Source organism: Delphinapterus leucas, chromosome 11, assembly GCF_059928025.1.
Source record: "Delphinapterus leucas isolate spDelLeu-1000000601 "Yukka" chromosome 11, BTC_Dleu_Yukka2, whole genome shotgun sequence".
NCBI lineage: Eukaryota > Metazoa > Chordata > Mammalia > Artiodactyla > Monodontidae > Delphinapterus > Delphinapterus leucas.
In genome coordinates, this window is record NC_143139.1 from 49214139 (window position 1) to 49231840 (window position 17702).

A 17702-nucleotide genomic window follows, 5' to 3' on the forward strand; every position below is an offset into this window, starting at 1 on the left:
GGTACATGACTCTTTTTGAATTATGGTTTTCTCAGGATATATGCCCAGTAGTGGGATTGCTGGGTTGTACTGTAGTTCTATTTTTAGTTTTTTAAGGAACCTCCATACTGTTCTCCATAGTGGCTGTATCAATTTACATTCCCACCAAGAGTGCAAGAGAGTTCCCTTTTCCCCACACCCTCTGAGGCATTTATTGTTTGTAGATTTTTTGATGATGGCCATTCTGACTGGTGTGAGGTGATACCTCATTGTAGTTTTGATTTGCATTTCTCTAATGATTAGTGATGTTGAGCATCCTTTCATGTGTTTGTTGGCAATCTGTATATCTTCTTTGGAGAAATGTCTATTTAGATCTTCTGTCCATTTTTGGATTGGGTTGTTTGTTTTTTTGGTATTGAGCTGCCTGAGCTGCTTGTATATTTTGGAGATTAATCCTTTGTCAGTTGTTTCATTTGCAAATATTTTTTCCCATTCTGAGGATTGTCTTTTCGTCTTGTTTATGATTTCCTTTGCTATGCAAAAGCTTTAAAGTTTCATTAGGTCCCGTTTGTTTATTTTTGTTTTTATTTCCATTTCTCTAGGAGGAGGGTCAAAAGGATCTTGCTGTGATTTATGTCATAGAGTGTTCTGCCTGTGTTTTCCTCCAAGAGTTTTATAGTGTCTGAGCTTATATTTAGGTCTTTAATCCATTTTGAGTTTATTTTTGGGTATGGTAGTAGGGAGTGTTCTGATTTCATTCTTTTACATGTAGCTGTCCAGTTTTCCTAGCACCACTTATTGAAGAGGCTGCCTTTTCTCCATTGTATACTCTTGCCTCCTTTATCAAAGATGAGGTGACCATATGTGGGTGGGTTTATCTCTGGGCTTTCTACCCTGTTCCATTGATCTGTATTGCTGTTTTTGTGCCAGAACCATACTGTCTTGATTACTGTAGCTTTGTAACATAGTCTGAAGTCAGGGAGCCTGATTCCTCCAGCTCCGTTTTTCTTTCTCAAGATTGCTTTTGGCTGTTCAGGGTCTTTTGTGTTTCCATACAAATTGTGAAATTTTTTGTTCTAGTTCTGTGAAAAATGCCCTTGGTAGTTTGTTAGGGATTGCATTGAATCCTTAGATTGCTTTAGATAGTAGAGTCATTTTCACCATGTTGATTCTTCCCATCCAAGAACATGGTATATCTCTCCATCTGTTTGTATCATCTTTAATTTCTTTCATCAGTGTCGTATAGTCTTCTGCATATAGGTCTTTTGCCTCCTTAGACAGGTTTATTCCTAGGTATTTTATTCTTTTTGTTGCAGTGATAAATGGGAGTGTTTCCTTAATTTCTCTTTCAGATTTTTCATTATTAGTGTATAGGAATGCAAGAGATTTCTGTGCATTAATTTTGTATCCTGCTACTTTACCAAATTCACTGATTAGCTCTAGTAGTTTTCTGGTAGCATCTTTAGGACTCTATGTATAGTCTCATGTCATCTTCAAATAGTGAGAGTTTTACTTCTTCTTTTCCAATTTGGATTCCTTTTATTTCTTTGTCTTTGTTGGTTTGCTCTGGCTAAAACTTCCAAAACTATGTTGAATAATAGTGGCGAGAGTGGGCAACCTTGCCTTGTTCCTGATCTTAGAGGAAATGGTTTCGATAATGGTATATTCAAATACCTGTAATTTTTAGGCATCTTAAGAACCTGGAAAAGAAGTGGAAATTTAGTTAGGCTAAAAATACTTGTTTCAATAATGTTCTAATCTTTTAACAGTTTGGGTTATCAAATAACACTTAGTCTATGCAAGAGCCCTGTGCTCGACCTTAATATCAGTTGTCTGCCTGATTCCATTGCCTAGTGTTATAATTGGATTATTTTATATTTCATGGAGCAAAACACTATATTTTTTCCCTTTATTAATCAGTTAATCGTTTTCTGATGCTTGACCCACCCTAATAAAAGTATTTCGTTCCTTTTCTTCCTTCTGTTACCCTAATTTCTATTATAGCACTTACCAAATTTTATTATGACCTTTGGTTTACTTTAACTTTTGTCCCCAGACCATGAATTCTTTGAAGAAAAGGACTTCGTATATCTTTGTATTCCCAACCCTCATGACTTAGAAGTGTTCAAAAATTTTATTCATTCAAATGGGCACCTACTGACTGTAAAGCTCTGGTAAACAAAACAGGCATAGTTCCAACTTTAGAAGATTCTTTACTAAAGATCTTAGTTTAGGGTTCCAGCCAGAAGTGCAGTTTGTTAGAGCCTGTTAGTCGTATTAGTCTGCTCGGGCTGTCATAACAAAATACCATAGACTGAAGGACTTAAGCAACAGAAATTTATTTCCCCACAGTTCTGGAGGCTAGAAGTCTAAGACAAGAGAGCCAGCCTGGTGGTTTCTAGTGCAGACTCTTCCTCACTTACAGATGGCCGCCTCCTCTGCTGTGTCCTCACAGGGCAGGGAGAGAGACTGGGAGCACAAGCTTTCTGGTGTCTCTTCTTACAAGGATGCTAATCACATCATGAGGCCCCCACCTTCATGAGCTTATCTAAATCTCTCAAAGGTTCCATCTCCAAATACCATCACATTGGTTGTCAGGGCTTCACATAGGAATTTTGAGATGACAGAATTCAGTCCATAGCAGTGTTCATGAAATCTTTATGAAAGGTATGCTTTGAACAAAATTGTCATCGTACCATTCATTTAGTGGAAGTGTTTGGGTTTACTGTCAACAGGGCACAGAATATGAAGTATTCATAAAAATATAGTACTTTCATCCAAAATAATTAAAGTTGGTAGAGACTAGTCATGTACTCAGTTATGCAAATTTCACCCATTTCTTTTGCTATTTATCTATTTGCTTCATGAACTCATTGAACCTGGTATCTTCATGTCAGTATTTCATCCAGCAGTGCTGAGAATATTTTAGATAAGAAGAGAGACATGGCACTTGCCCTTATCCATGAGCAAGGTTAATAAATACCTGCTTTTATTTTTGGCCAGGGGCATATATGTTCACATGTCTAAAATCACATCCTTTAGATACTCACTTATTCACTTGTTTAGAAGTATAGGATTTTTAACATTCTTTTGAATGGAGAGAAGGTATAGCAATATTAAACTATATCCTTAACCTCTCTAGTTTGTAACTTTACAAATATATGCCAATGAGTATAATGGAATAAGAGAGGAGTATAAAAAAATGAGTAAAAATTTATTGCAACATAAAATAAATGTACTCTATTTCTCTATACTCATTTGTTAAAGATAGTACTTTCCCATGCCAATAATATAACATCTATTATGTAGAAGCAAATTGAAATCAAATTACACATTAACCTGGAAAGTATGTGTTGAATGGTCTTCTGTAATTTGGGTTTTAAATTATTTTTCCAGCAATGTGAATTTCACTAATTTACCTCTTTTCTCACTTGGTGACCAGAAACATAAATTTGTGGAGGTTAGAGCCGTGATCAGCACAGAGGAATTGTGATTTTTTTTTTCCTCTTGGAGACAGTAACAACTCAAATACAAAATGATCACCTCATTAACACTGTGCTTTAACCAGCTCTAGAGGAAAAGGGAATTAGCTAGGTTAGCCCACTTGATGAGTTTTCCCATCACTGAAGGTGATTTGAGTCATGGACGTTTATTTGTAATTGTGTTGAACATGTGTTATGTATTGGACTCACATACTGTGCAAGATGCTGGAAGTACAAGGGTGTTCCTAGTCATTGTTCTCAAGAAGCTTTTCATACAGTGTGAAAAGTGCTCTGACAGGGTGCTGTAGGGATATACAGAAGGAATAACCTACCCAAAGTGGTGATGATGCCTTTGCTGAATCCTGAAGGGTGATTAGGTTTTAAAATTAATCACGTGAAAGTTGGGAATAAAGTATTATATAGAACAAGAGAGTGACACGTACAAAGGGCTGAAGGCAAAAGAGAATGTGGCCCACTTCTGGAAACTACAAGTAGATAATATGGTAAGCAGAAGCTAGATCACAAAGAACCTTGATGCTTTCATAGGAAGTTTGGACTTCACCCTAAAAGACTAAAGGAGCCATTAAAGTGTATTAAGTATAAAGAGATTGTGTGGTCAGATTTGTATTTCAGAAAGAACATTCTGGCTAGTGCAGAGATTGGATTGGAGGGGCTTAGATCAGATGTACTAAGACCAGGTAGGAGGTTTTTGAAGTGAGGAGATGACAGAGGACAAGGGCTTGAACTCTTAAGCTAAGTGTCAGGATGGCAGTCAGATAGAAAAACCAGTTGAATATAGGAGTTGAAAATGTATTAAGAGTATTCAAGTTTATTGAATTGGAAAACTGAGAGAGAATGGTACTATTTGTTTTAATGGGAGATATAGGAAGAAAGGTTTAAGAAGAAACCTATTTTAGTATTGGATATGTTGGCCTAACATGACCTAAATCTGTGTTTAGTATTGGACAAGTTGAGATTCATGAGGAAAATTTAGGAGAGATATCAATAAGCCTTGACTTTATGTATGTAGACTAGAGGAGAGAGGTCTGCGCTTGAGATATAAATTGGGTGGTGAGCTCTATGAAGATGGTAGTGAATGTCTTAGAAGGATGAGATCACCCAAATGATCATCTAAATCAGAACTGTTTTTTTTAAAAAAAAGGGCCATATTAATAATTATACCAGGACATCAGGCTAACCTAGGACTCGCCAAAGCAAACTGGGATATATTGTCACCTAGTCTAAGGAAAGCATATAGAATCAAGAAGGCTGAGGATAAAACTCTGAAGGCTAATGCTAGAGGATAGTTCTTTACTCAAAAGAAGGTGTGACCAGGACATTAAAGAATAAGAAGTGTAGTGTCATAGGGAGAGGAAAATTTTGAAGGAGGCAGTGGTCAGCAGTAATGCTGCAGAGAGTTCAATAAAGTAAGGACTGGTAAAGATTTGGTTAAATGATAGTATTGACAGCCTTGGTAACAGGTTAAATAAAGAGGTGAAGGCAAAAGCCAGGAGTGGATAAATAAGTGAATGAGAGATAAAGAAGTTACGATAGTCAGTGTAGACATTACTTTACAAGGTTATTTATAAAGCAGAGGAGAAAGGGAGATAATTAGTGGAAAATTATTAGAAAACAGTGAGAGACTGTTTTGTTTTTTGAGACTTGTATACAGTTCGGTGCTTTTATAAGTCAAGATAAAATGAAATAAAGGATAATTGCTGGGTTTATGTTCTAGAGCAGCGGTCCCCAGCCTTTTTAGCACCAGGGACCGGTTTCATGGAAGACAGGTTTTCCACGGAACAGAGGCAAGGGTGGGATGGGGTGGGGGATGGCTCAGGCAGTAATGTGAGTGATGGGGAGTGATGGGGAGCGATGGGGAGCGGCAGAGGAAGCTTCGCTCGCTCACCTCCTGCTGTGCAGCCCGGTTCCTAACAGGCTGAGGAACAGTACTGGTCTGCGGCCCGGGGGTTGGGGACCCCTGTTCTAGAGGAGGCAGAAAAGGATAGATGCCGGTGTTAGCCTTGAATGGGGAAGAGTAACACCTGATTCTCTTTCCTTGTGTCAAAGGAGACAGAGAAAAGGACCTTTCAGACTCGAGTTTGTAAGGGGAACAGTAAGTTGGAGATTTTCCTATCCAGTAGCCTATATTTTTCTCAGTGAAATAGGCATTCTGCTGATAGTGAGGGGAGAAGTGGTAAAATTAAAAGCCTAAGAAATAGTGAAGATTTTAAATAGTTATTGAGAAAAATAAGAGAATAAGCGAATAAAGGCTACACAGAAGAATTTCTGGCTGGTGTTGAAGGATCAGCTGGGATTGAGCACTGTGAGTCTGTAGTACACCAGTCTCTGAAGCTGAGCAGTTTACTCCAGCAATCTAAACAACTCTGAGAAAGTATAGCAAGAATAAAACTGAATAACAAAGTAATTAAAGTTTTTGCAATGAGTGGTTGAAGGGATGAATCATGGGGGTGGAAGGGCATGGACATAGTAGGGAACTGATGAACTAGGAGAAAATTGAGAATTAGAAGGACTAGATATCTCAGTGCAAGCCAAGAATAGGAAAGAATGAGTTTCCAGGAAAAGTAAATAGTGATTAAACAGTTAAGAGTCTAAGATGTCAGAAGTGGTGCAGGAGATGGCAAGGTCCAAGAAGTGAACTACAGTTGAAGCAAGTGTAGGTCTTTGAATTGAGGAGTCAGGGAACAATAAGATAAACCATCCATGTGGACTTTGTCACCCAGGATGATGCCAAGTTTGGAGACAAGACACGGTGAGCCAGATGCCACCGTGAATGTGAGGAAGCAACCAAAAGGTCCATCTCACCTAGTGAATATTTTCCAAAGTAATAAATGTATTTTGTTTGTTTGTTTTTTAGTACAAAGTGGTTGTCCCCAAAATTGGAAACATACTTGATCTTTGTACAGCGTTGTCTGCTTTGTCAGGAGTACCTGCAGATAAGGTAGGATGTTTCTGGGTTTAAAGTATGTAAGTTGGAGTTTAGTTTTTCACTGTTGTAAAACCAGCTTAATAGAAATTTATTTCCTTTTAGATGATAGTTACTGATATATACAATCATAGATTTCACAGAATATTTGCAATGGATGAAAACCTTAGTAGTATTATGGAACGGGATGATATTTATGTGTAAGTATGAAATCTATTGTGCAAATATTGCTTGAGAAAAAATTGAAAAGAAATATCATAAAATTTTCAGAGTTTATAGTCAATTTTATCCTTGTAGGTTTGAGATTAACATCAATAGAACAGAAGATACAGAGCATGTGATTATTCCTGTTTGCCTGAGAGAAAAATTTAGACACTCAAGTTACACCCACCATACTGGTTCTTCACTTTTTGGTCAGCCTTTTCTTATGGCTGTACCACGAAACAACACTGAAGATAAACTCTATAATCTTCTGCTTGTGAGAATGTGGTAAGTGCCAAACAAGTCTACATTAACAAAAAAAAATACTAAATAGCTAATAAAAGTAAACATGCAAGGTACTATCAGAATATAATTAGTTGTCTGTATTATTTCAGCTTTGTTTAGATGGGTAGCAATGTAAGAAATCACATTATAGTCTAACCCAGTTTCTTGATCATGTAAACCACATTACTGAGGTAATTTTAAACCCAGGAAGCATAAATTCTTTTAGTTGTTTTACACCAAAAGTTTACAGTTGGAAGAAAATAGGAATTTATCATGTTTGCACTCTGAAATCATAACAAATGTCATGTGCTTCATTTCTTTATACACCGTGCTCATACTGATAACAAGAACTCATACTAATAAATATTTTTATTTAAAAGGATAAACTTTCATGGTTGATCCTTTTGCAAGGCAACACCTTTTTGTTTTCCTAAAACCTTGATTTGAATTATAACGTAATCAAGAATGCCATTTGCTCCCTTTCTTTTATCCTTTATAGCTAACATATTTAGTTTTCTTTCTTGCATACCTATTTTAATATTGTAGTCCCATAAACCATACATAAAGATGACATTATAAACTATAAGTGGTCTTAGCAATAATATATATATATATCATCTAAATGAGGATCTTTATAAAATAATTTTATGTCAAGAAATTATTTGCCACAAACTTTTAACATATAAAAGAAAGATGTTAAAACCCTAGAAGTAACAAATTAACTTATTTTTATAAAGACAGCCAAACACAAATGATTACAGTATCATATCTTGAGTTTGAATTTATCATTGAATCCACTAATGACCACTGTGAATTGTATTTAGAGGTTTTGTTTTATTGAAAGAATGAAAAACTTTTTTTGAAGTTTTTGCCTTTATAGAACTGAACTTGTTTGATTTCTGATTTTATTTAAGCCGATATGTCAAAATATCTACTGACTCTGAAGAAACCGAAGGATCCCTACACTGCTGTAAGGACCAAAATATTAATGGGAATGGCCCAAATGGCATACATGAAGAAGGCTCACCAAGTAAGACTTCCCTATTAAATTGTAAAAACTTTTCACTTGGGTTATTGCTGCAGAGAAAAATTAAGAGGATGGGGATTAAGGAACTAAACAATATTTGCAAGCCTGGGAAAAATAGTGTTAGTATTAATAAGTTTTAAATGTAACATTGGGTTTATTTAAAGATTTCTAATATCTAATTTTAGGTGAAATGGAAACAGATGAGCCAGATGATGAATCCAGCCAGGACCAAGAACTTCCCTCTGAGAATGAAAACAGTCAGTCTGAAGATTCAGTTGGAGGAGATAATGATTCTGAAAATGGATTATGTACTGAGGAAACTTGCAAAGGTCAACTCATGGGACACAAAAAACGATTGTTTACATTCCAGTTCAACAACTTAGGCAATACTGATATCAACTACATCAAAGATGATACCAGGCATATAAGATTTGATGATAGGCAGCTTAGGCTAGATGGTAAGTATTTGTGGAAAATGGCTTAAACACTAAACTTGAGCACATGTTACTTTTTTAAGGTGAAACCATGAAATTCAACACTATCATGAAAAATAACATTTATGTATCTATCTACATTTTTAAATGAAAAGCCTTCATTTCTAAGTATACTAAAACACATGTCGGTGTTTATTAAATGAAGGTTGGACTTATGCTTAAGTTTTTTTTTAGCTCTAAAGTATCTTAATGGCTTGGAAACAGCTATTTACCCTGATCACCTAGTGCAAGTAGAAGAGACTGCTATTTGTTTATTCTGGTATATATCTTAACGTTAAAATATATTAGTTTTTAACATTAAGGCATATTAAATCTTAAAGAAAAAATATGTTTTCCACCTTAGAAAGATCTTTTCTTGCTTTGGATTGGGATCCTGATTTGAAAAAAAGATATTTTGATGAAAATGCTGCTGAGGTAAGTCATCAATCATTCCTTCTTTATCTTTCCCTGTTGATCACACTGTTTTGTTACACTCTTTTGCTTCTACCAACTATGTTTATTTTGCAGTAAAAAATTGGTTATGTTCTAAAAGAGAAAAGGCTTGTTGGTTTTGAAACTGCTTTCTGTTTAAACTTCCTGGTTGTCCATATAGGTGTGTATACAGGAATTATTAGAAGTGTAGTGTAAATCTCAGCTGAAATATGCTTTGATTTTTTTGAGAACATTTAGGAGTTTTTCATTACTATTCATAGTAATATGGTATCACTAAAATGAGTTTTGTTTCATTTGTTTTCTTAACTCAAGAAATACTTCTCTTTAGGATTTTGAAAAACATGAAAGTGTGGAATACAAACCTCCTAAAAAACCCTTTGTGAAATTAAAAGATTGCATTGAGCTTTTTACAACAAAAGAAAAGCTGGGTGCTGAAGATCCCTGGTAAGAGACAATATTAAATAATTGCTTCCAATTATTTTTTAAGGATTTATACTGAGGTATGTGGTACATCAAACTGAAAAAGCGATATTTAAATTCCCTTTGATATTTTTAACAATAAGCATTTCTTTATCTGCTAATAATGTATTAAGAGGGATGAAAATGTCTTTAAAAGTATTATTGTAATGTTAAGCTTTAATTTTGTTACTATATTTTCCATAATAGCCATTTTACTGTGAATAATTAATTTTAGTTACATTTTCCCAAGAACTTTTAGCTGTGCAGCTATTTCAAGAGAAGCTTTTTTAGGAAAATCACAATATGTTTTGTGGTATTACTAATTCCATTAGAGTCCAGAAGTTTTGAGATTTTTCTAATGCCTGTATCTCAGCGCAGTTTTATAATACATCCATGTCTTTTTAGCATACTGTAATGTAAATAATCTAGCCCTCATTATTTCTTTGAATACTTATTTACAAATCATTTTTAATAGTTAAATCTATTTGGAAAATGTATTGATGATAAAAATAATAATAGAAGTTCCTATCTGTTATATATTAGGCATTACCTAATATTACCTCTAACATTATCTCTAACAAGCTTTAAATATTTCTCTTTATTTTTAGGTATTGTCCAAATTGTAAAGAACATCAGCAAGCCACAAAGAAATTAGATTTATGGTCCCTGCCTCCAGTACTTGTGGTACATCTCAAGCGATTTTCTTACAGTCGATACATGAGAGACAAGTTGGATACCTTAGTTGATTTTCCTATCAAGTAAGTTCTGATTGTGCTTCATAAACATTGGGCACCTCTAGCTTTTTTTTAGACATTAGGTAACTTTGCACACAAATTTTAGGTGTTTGGTTTTTTTTGTCTATTTACTTTTACATATAGTTGACTTTAAATATTATATTGGTTTCATGTGTACAGCATAGTGATTTAATGTTTTTATACCTTACACAGCATACAAAATTATTATAATACTACTGACTATATTTTCTGTGCTATATACTAAGTCTCTTTGACTTATTTTATAACTGGTAGTTTGTACCTCTTAATCCCCTTCACCTTTTTCACCCATCCCCCCACCTTCTTCCCTCTGGCAACCACCAGCTTGTTCTCTGTATCTGTGAGTCTGTTTCTGTGTTGTTATATTTGCTCATTTGTTTTTTTAGCATCCAATCTCAGTTTCTGAGTGTATTTTTGGGTACTTCTGACAATTTGTGTGGATCGGTAACAATTTTTATTCCTTCTTAAGAGGTCTTTCAAAGATCAAAGAGAAAATACATTTTTTAAAAAAACAGAGTAAGACTCTTTCTATGTTATCTTATCTTATGAGTTCACTGGCCCTGTTTATAAATCTAAGATAATTCATGGGATCTTAGTGATTTTCTTTTTCCCAGGACTTATTTCATCATTAATCCTCAATTATTTCTAGATGCTTTTTTAAAAAGACTAATGTGAAAACAGAATAACGGAATTGCTTAGAAGGAGGATGATGCAGTAGTGTAGTAAGTCATCCCTATTGTCATCCTTCAGTATTCTTATTGCAGTGTCCAGAGTATGACATCCCGTTTGTAAAAATGTGTAAAGAAGTCTGGAGACAGCATCTTGGTAGCCTTTTTTGTTTTTCTTTTAAGCCTTCACTAAACATAATTGAGAATTCAGAAGGACAAAAAGGGAATAGTGTATCTTCATTCATGGAGTCCAGGACTTTATCACACGCTATCTTGTGACAAGAACATGCTACTCTCCCATTTCGCTAAAAAAAATTGGTAGTATTCTTTCATATTTCATGATATTTGTGCACCAAATTTACTTGATACAGTTAGTAAGTAAACAAATACTGAAGGCAGGTGTGTGTGCATGCAGAGGTGATTAGAAGGAAATAGGTGATGTAATATTGAAAACATTCTTTGGATTGCTTATTCTAATTGGTGTTTATAAATTTAAAATTGAAAACGTTTTGCAATTATAGAAAAAAATGCTAATTTTCTCTTTAACAAAACAAAATTATGAGCCATCAAAGTTTTCAAGAATACAGCATTTTGAAAATGTGAGTACAAGATGAAACAAAAGTAATGATAAGCTAGGACCTTTTAGAGCTGTATTTGAAATTTAGAATCATAATTGCTTTTTAATTATGTAAATACAAGAAGAATAACCAGAAATAATGATAAGCTATAAAATGGTCATATTCCAGTTTCATGCATGCTAGATTATATAAACAGTTGGTTGTATTGCAGAGAATGTTACCCATTTAGGTTACAGAGGTCATCAAAACCTGAAAAATATAGAATAGATATTGGGGTTATATTTAAATATATACTTATATTTAAATTATGATAAAATTTCTAAAAAAGTTGTTTTTCACTGTCCCTTTATTCTTCCTTAAATAAATCATTTCTGAAAATGACTTTAAAAAATAAAAGAACCCAAATGGTAAATGGTGATGTCTGTATTTCCTCATATACTAAGAGAGAAATGTATTAGCATGAAAACATTAATCTGAATAACAACAATCTTTGGAGAATTTTTAAATTCTCAATCCCTAAGAAAATTTTTGCCAAAACATTCAAATCTCAAGGGTATGTATATAATTTGTTTTATAAAGTTATTTGGCTCTTAGTAATTTCTTTAGTGAGATAGATAGATGGGAATACATTTAAATGAGAGTCAAACAACACTAACAAAGGAGAGTAGAATTCATTACATTTAGGGAAAAGCATAAAACTAACTTGATCTCTTTTTTAAACAGTGATTTGGATATGTCGGAATTCCTAATTAATCCAAATGCAGGTCCTTGCCGCTATAATTTGATTGCTGTTTCCAACCACTATGGAGGGATGGGAGGAGGACACTGTAAGTTGATAGTTTACCTTTTCACTAAAATCGTGGTGTTTGATAACTCCAGACTTTTTTCCTTAAGGTATTTATTACTTCTTAAAGGGAAAATGTGAGATGTGTCTTACATATAGTAGTCATTCAATAGATATTGATTAATGAATGAATCAGCTTTTGAACCTTTTTTTTTTAACATCAAGAGTAGAGGATTGAGTTAATCATGCTCCATAGTTCAAAGCACAGGAAATCACTGGTCCATTCAGAGCTCCTGTCCTTCCCCATTCTCCTTCCCCTTCCGTTTCTAACTTGTTTGATGTATGAGCTCTCCTGCATCGTGCATCATTGTTAATTTACATGATTGTTACTCTGCTGTGGATCTTACTTTTCTCTCTTGACACTTAAGACTTCTCCATATTACTTTGTGTCAATTTAATTCATTGCTTCTAACCACTCATGATTTATATATCTACCATATTTTATTTCTCTGTTCGCTTCATGGTGGACATCCAAATTATCTTTAACTTTCTACCACCACAAGAGCAATAAACATCATTATGGTCTGCTACGTGAGAATTTCATTGAGCTACATACCCAGATGTAAGATTGCTGGGTTATAGAGTAAAGTACTGTGAGATGGCTCTCCAGGACGGTTATACCAGTCCGTGCTCTCCAATTGATAGGTTTTTCTGTTGAACCAGCATTGCATTCTGGGATAAATTCTAGTCTTGAAGTATTTTTTAGTATACCCAGTTGGATTTGGTTAGCTGATTTTATTTAGGATTGTTAAAATTTAATTCATAAATGAAATGATACTGCAATTTTTTTATATTGTTCTTACTTTGGAATCAAGATTACAGTCTAGCCTAATGAAACAGGCTGGGATACTTTACTCTTTTTCTATTTCCTGGGGCAGCTAGTATAATATAGGAATTAACTATTCATGAAAGTCTAGTAGAATTCACCTGTAAAACTATCTGGGCTTTACAGTCATAAATTTTTCTATTTATGTCATGCTTACTGAAGTATATTCAGTTTTCTTTTTCCAAAATGTGTACATTTTGGCATTCTCCATTTTTCTAAAAATGTATGTTTTCCAATATATTTGAGAGTAGTTGTTTGTAATACTCTTGTGCTGTATTTTTATTTTATTTTATTTTATTTTTGCGTTACGCGGGCCTCTCACTGTTGTGGCCTCTCCCGTTGCGGAGCACAGGCTCCGGATGCACAGGCTCAGAGGCCATGGGTCACGGGCCCAGCCGCTCCGCGGCATGTGGGATCTTCCCGGACCGGGGCACAAACCCGTGTCCCCTGCATCGGCAGGTGGACTCTCAGCCACTGTGCCACCAGGGAAGCCCTTGTGCTGTATTTTTGTCCCTTTTTTGTTCTTTTCTGTCTTGCCAAAGAATTAGCTTTCTATTTTATTACATTTTTCTTATTGTTATACATGTATGTATTCTATCATTGATTTCTTCTCCTCCCTTTGGTATATTTTTCTTCTTGTTAATTTGGGTTTGCTCTGTTTCTCCTTTTCCAGCTTCTTGTGTTGAATGCTTATTAACTTTTTGTTTTCCTTTTGTTCCCCTCTATTGAAGGCTATAATTAAAGCTGTAGATTTCCCTTTAAATATTCCTTTATCACTATTCCATAAATATTGAAATGTAGTATTCATTGTCTTTCAATTCTATATATGTTTTTAGTTTCCTTTATAATTTTCTGATTATCCCAAGATTATCTCATCATATGCTTTTTCAAATATATGGTTTTATAAAGCTCTCCTTTGTTTCTTTTAATTTTATTTCATAGCATTTAGGGACATTATCTATATTATATTAATCCTAGGAGTTTATTAAGGCTTCCATGGGGCTTAATATATGGTCTGTTCCTTAAATGTTTGTGTACTTGAAAAGCATACGTATTCCCCATTTAAACATAGAGTTCTATATTTCCGTTACAGTTAATCTGATCAGTTGTATTCAAATCATTACTATCTCTAGTTATTTTTGATGTTCATTCTTTTTCTGAGAGGAATTTGTCAGGACTCCTACTGAAGTGTTGATTTATCTGTTTCTTCTAACAGTTTTATTAATTCTTTTGCATTATTAGTTGCATTTATGTTAAAAATGGGTAGCTCTTCTTTCTCTATTGTTCCTTTTATCAGAATTTGATATTCATTTTTCGTTTTGTCTTTTTCTCAGAATTACAAATATTAATTTAGCTTTCTTTTGATACCATGATTTCGTTTGCAAACTCTGTGTGCCTTTTTGTTATATTTGTCTCTTATAAATCTATATTATTGTTAAATCTTATCTTTTTATTTTCAGACTTATTGGTCTGAAAATATGTTTCTTTAAATTTGGGAGTGTGGTGGTCTTGATTTCAGATTGACAAATTTATAACCCATATTGGGCTCCACCCAAAAGAACAATAATTTTGTTTAAGAGGGGTAGAACTATTTAGAAGACAAAGCCTATAGAGTCACTTTTTAGAAACTATGACAGCAAATAATTGTTTTGAGTACATTTTGCAACTTTGTTTCCTCAGTTACTGGATAGTTTATACAAAGTATGGATGGGAGCAGTGGGCTTTTTTTTTTTAACTTAAAGATAAAGTAGATCTTTAAAATTTGTGCAGATCAATTGATCGTTTTTTACCTTTCCTTTGCTCTGTACTTTTGTTAAAGACTGGAAAAGATTCTGGTGTAAAAACCTCTACAAATCAATGAGATAATATTGTTGGAAAAATATTAGTCATAGAAAATTTAAATTTTGGTTGAAAATTCAAACTTTGGAATCAGAAACAGGCCTGAGTTTAAATCCTGACTCTGCTACCTAACCGCTATACTGTTGGACAGATTAAACTTCTCTTGATGCCTCCCTTTCCCCATCTCTAAAATCAGAAGAATAGTAATGATCGTACCTTCTTTTGAGATAATACATGTAAAGTGCATAGCACTGTGCCTGATACACCAGAAGCACTACATAAATGTTAATCACAAGTTATTGTCATTAGTATTGTTATTCTGTGAATTAAAAAATAATAAATCTGTCCTGTTTGTCCCTGGGATGAAAAAAGTCACATATTTCAACTTACATGAAAGTATCGTAGGCTTCTACTTTGCAGGAAATTATTCTAAAAACCTTTAATCATTGGAATCAGTTAAATACATGATAGACAGGCCTTATATAGATGATTATCATGTAATTTTAATAGGCATTCCCTATATTAGATGGTTTTAAAGTTTTGAGGGTTCCCTCCCAGGAAACCACAGCTCATTTAAGTCACAGAAGTGATTATATTTTTTCATTAGATACTGCTTTCGCAAAAAACAAAGATGATGGAAAATGGTACTACTTTGATGACAGTAGTGTCTCAACTGCATCTGAAGACCAGATTGTGGTAAGTGTGTCTTTTATTCCTGAAAATCAAGGAATCTACTGTTTTAAAAGGGGCCCATGGAACACTATAGTCTGTATTCTAGCAATTCTAATAGGTGAGAGACTTGCTCTGCTTTAAAGAAACGTAAAATTGTCCTCTAAGTGGAAATCTGTCTACTAAATTTGCCCACTAACAGAAGCATAAGTTGAAACATGAAAATTTTTCTGGTTTTCAACATGAAAACTGGAGAGTTCTAATGAAAATATTACATTTTCCCCTGAAAAATAGGCTCAGACATTCTAGACATTGACTGCTTAAAGTCAGAATGCTAAAGTAGAAAAAAACCCAAATCTTTAAGGGCCTTACCATACCTCAGATTTTTAAAGTCTTATCCTTTCTGACAATTACATATTCAAACTCAAAATGATATAGTTATATAAAACAAATTACAGATTTTAAAAAAATTAATGCTGTGTATTTGTTACTTTGATGTTTTCTGAATAGTAGAAAAATTAGGAAGTTAACATCTAGTCACACGTGCATCAGTTTATCAGCCACAGCTGGAGCCAAAATATTGGCATTTGTTTTGTTTCCCATCAGAGCACATTTTTATTATCAGATATGGATTGATGAACAGATGACTGGTATGTTCTAAGAAGAAAACTAAGAATTGCTTGATAAGAATTTATTATTCTATAAATTTTGCCTTTCTGTATATTTTACTTATTGATGACAGTATTACAAAGTATGAGAATTAAGGTATTTGCTTATGTGATGATATTTCCTATACAGAGGTTTTCTGGTGATGTTGGGGGAGCACTGACTGCTTTACATTATTTCATGATTCAAATTATATATTCCTTGAGGGCAGAGACTAGTTTTTTACTTTTTTAGTTTATAATGCTTTAAAGGTCTTCAACTAAAATTGTTCAATTTAATAAATTAATAAACTTCTGAGCCCAATTACTGGCATAGTTTTAATTGGTCATTGGATGAACAGATATGAAATTATTTTGAATTGTTTCTCTGTAGATGTTTCATATTTTTATCTATATATGTGTATATAATTTATATATATTTATATATTAAATTATGTACCGTTGCTTATCTCCCTACAGCTGTAACAAAGAACAAAAAGACTTTTGAACTCTTAAGATTTTAATATTTTTTAAAATGTGTATATGCCTAAGTTAACTACATTTTCAGTTTATATTTAGACTTCTAATTTCATATCATATCCCTCACTTTTCAATTCTGTTCTCCTTTTTAATCTACCAACCAAAACATCCTGAAGTTGCCAACATTGTCCTTCAAAGTCTTTTTGACAACACTGCCCTAATCTTGCTTTCAAATAAATAATATATCTTATTTATATACAGTAAGTGAATTTGATGTTACCTTACATTTTAACAATGACAATTCTTCATTTAGTCAACAGGTACTTGAGTACCTTCTATATATAGCGCTCTATTCTAAACAAGGTTAAAAGACAGCTATCTGTGATTTCAAGAGGCTTACAATCTAAAGGTGATGAGAAATGAATTGACAATTGTATATGATAATTACTATTAAGTATCTTGGCTGTATAGGTTGGAGGCATCTGTCTCAACTGATTTGGGGTTTAAGGAGACAGGGCCAGTGCTGGAAGTTTGCATAGAGAAAGTGGTGTTTGACCTGAGTTACAGATACAAATAGTGGTAAATGAGACAAAAGATGCAAAGGTATTCTAGGCAAAAAGAACAGTACCTACAAAAGCAAGGAGGCATGACAGAATATAGCATTTAGGGGAACAGCAAATAATTTGGTGTTACTGAAAGGAAAGACTCTTGTTGGGGATATGGAGCAGAAATTAGGCTGGGGCTAAACCTAGCACTCAGATCAAGAAAGATGACATTTTTCGTTGTTTAGACTTTTTTTTTTTTTTTTGGCGGTACGCGGGCCTCTCACTGTTGTGGCCTCTCCCATTGCGGAGCACAGGCTCCGGACGCACAGGCTCAGCGGCCATGGCTCACGGGCCCAGCCGCTCCGCGGCATGTGGGATCTTCCCGGACCAGGGCACGAACCCGTGTCCCCTGCATCGGCAGGCAGACTCTCAACCACTGCACCACCGGGGAAGCCCTAGACCTTTTCTTAAAGTTTGTAAGAAGTATTGGATGGTTGTTAAGTAATAGAAGAACATTATTAAATTTGCATCTT

At 34.2% G+C, this 17702-nt stretch overlaps 1 protein-coding gene across 10 annotated transcripts in view; it reads left to right on the forward strand.

Moving 5' to 3' along the window:
• The window catches only part of USP15 (ubiquitin specific peptidase 15), a 161667-nt gene that overhangs the window by 108672 nt on the left and 35293 nt on the right, over window positions 1-17702 (forward strand). For all 10 annotated transcript variants that reach the window (XR_016394810.1, XR_016394811.1, XR_016394812.1 and 7 more), the window contains 10 exons: window positions 6337-6420; window positions 6511-6605; window positions 6703-6894; window positions 7806-7921; window positions 8104-8376; window positions 8756-8826; window positions 9173-9288; window positions 9912-10061; window positions 12046-12149; window positions 15439-15527. Coding sequence is in view for 5 of the 10 variants with exons in the window: in XM_022571647.2 (XP_022427355.1) it covers window positions 6337-6420; window positions 6511-6605; window positions 6703-6894; window positions 7806-7921; window positions 8104-8376; window positions 8756-8826; window positions 9173-9288; window positions 9912-10061; window positions 12046-12149; window positions 15439-15527 (1290 nt within the window). In the remaining 5 variants the exon portion in view is untranslated. The remainder of the gene's footprint in view (window positions 1-6336; window positions 6421-6510; window positions 6606-6702; window positions 6895-7805; window positions 7922-8103; window positions 8377-8755; window positions 8827-9172; window positions 9289-9911; window positions 10062-12045; window positions 12150-15438; window positions 15528-17702) is intronic.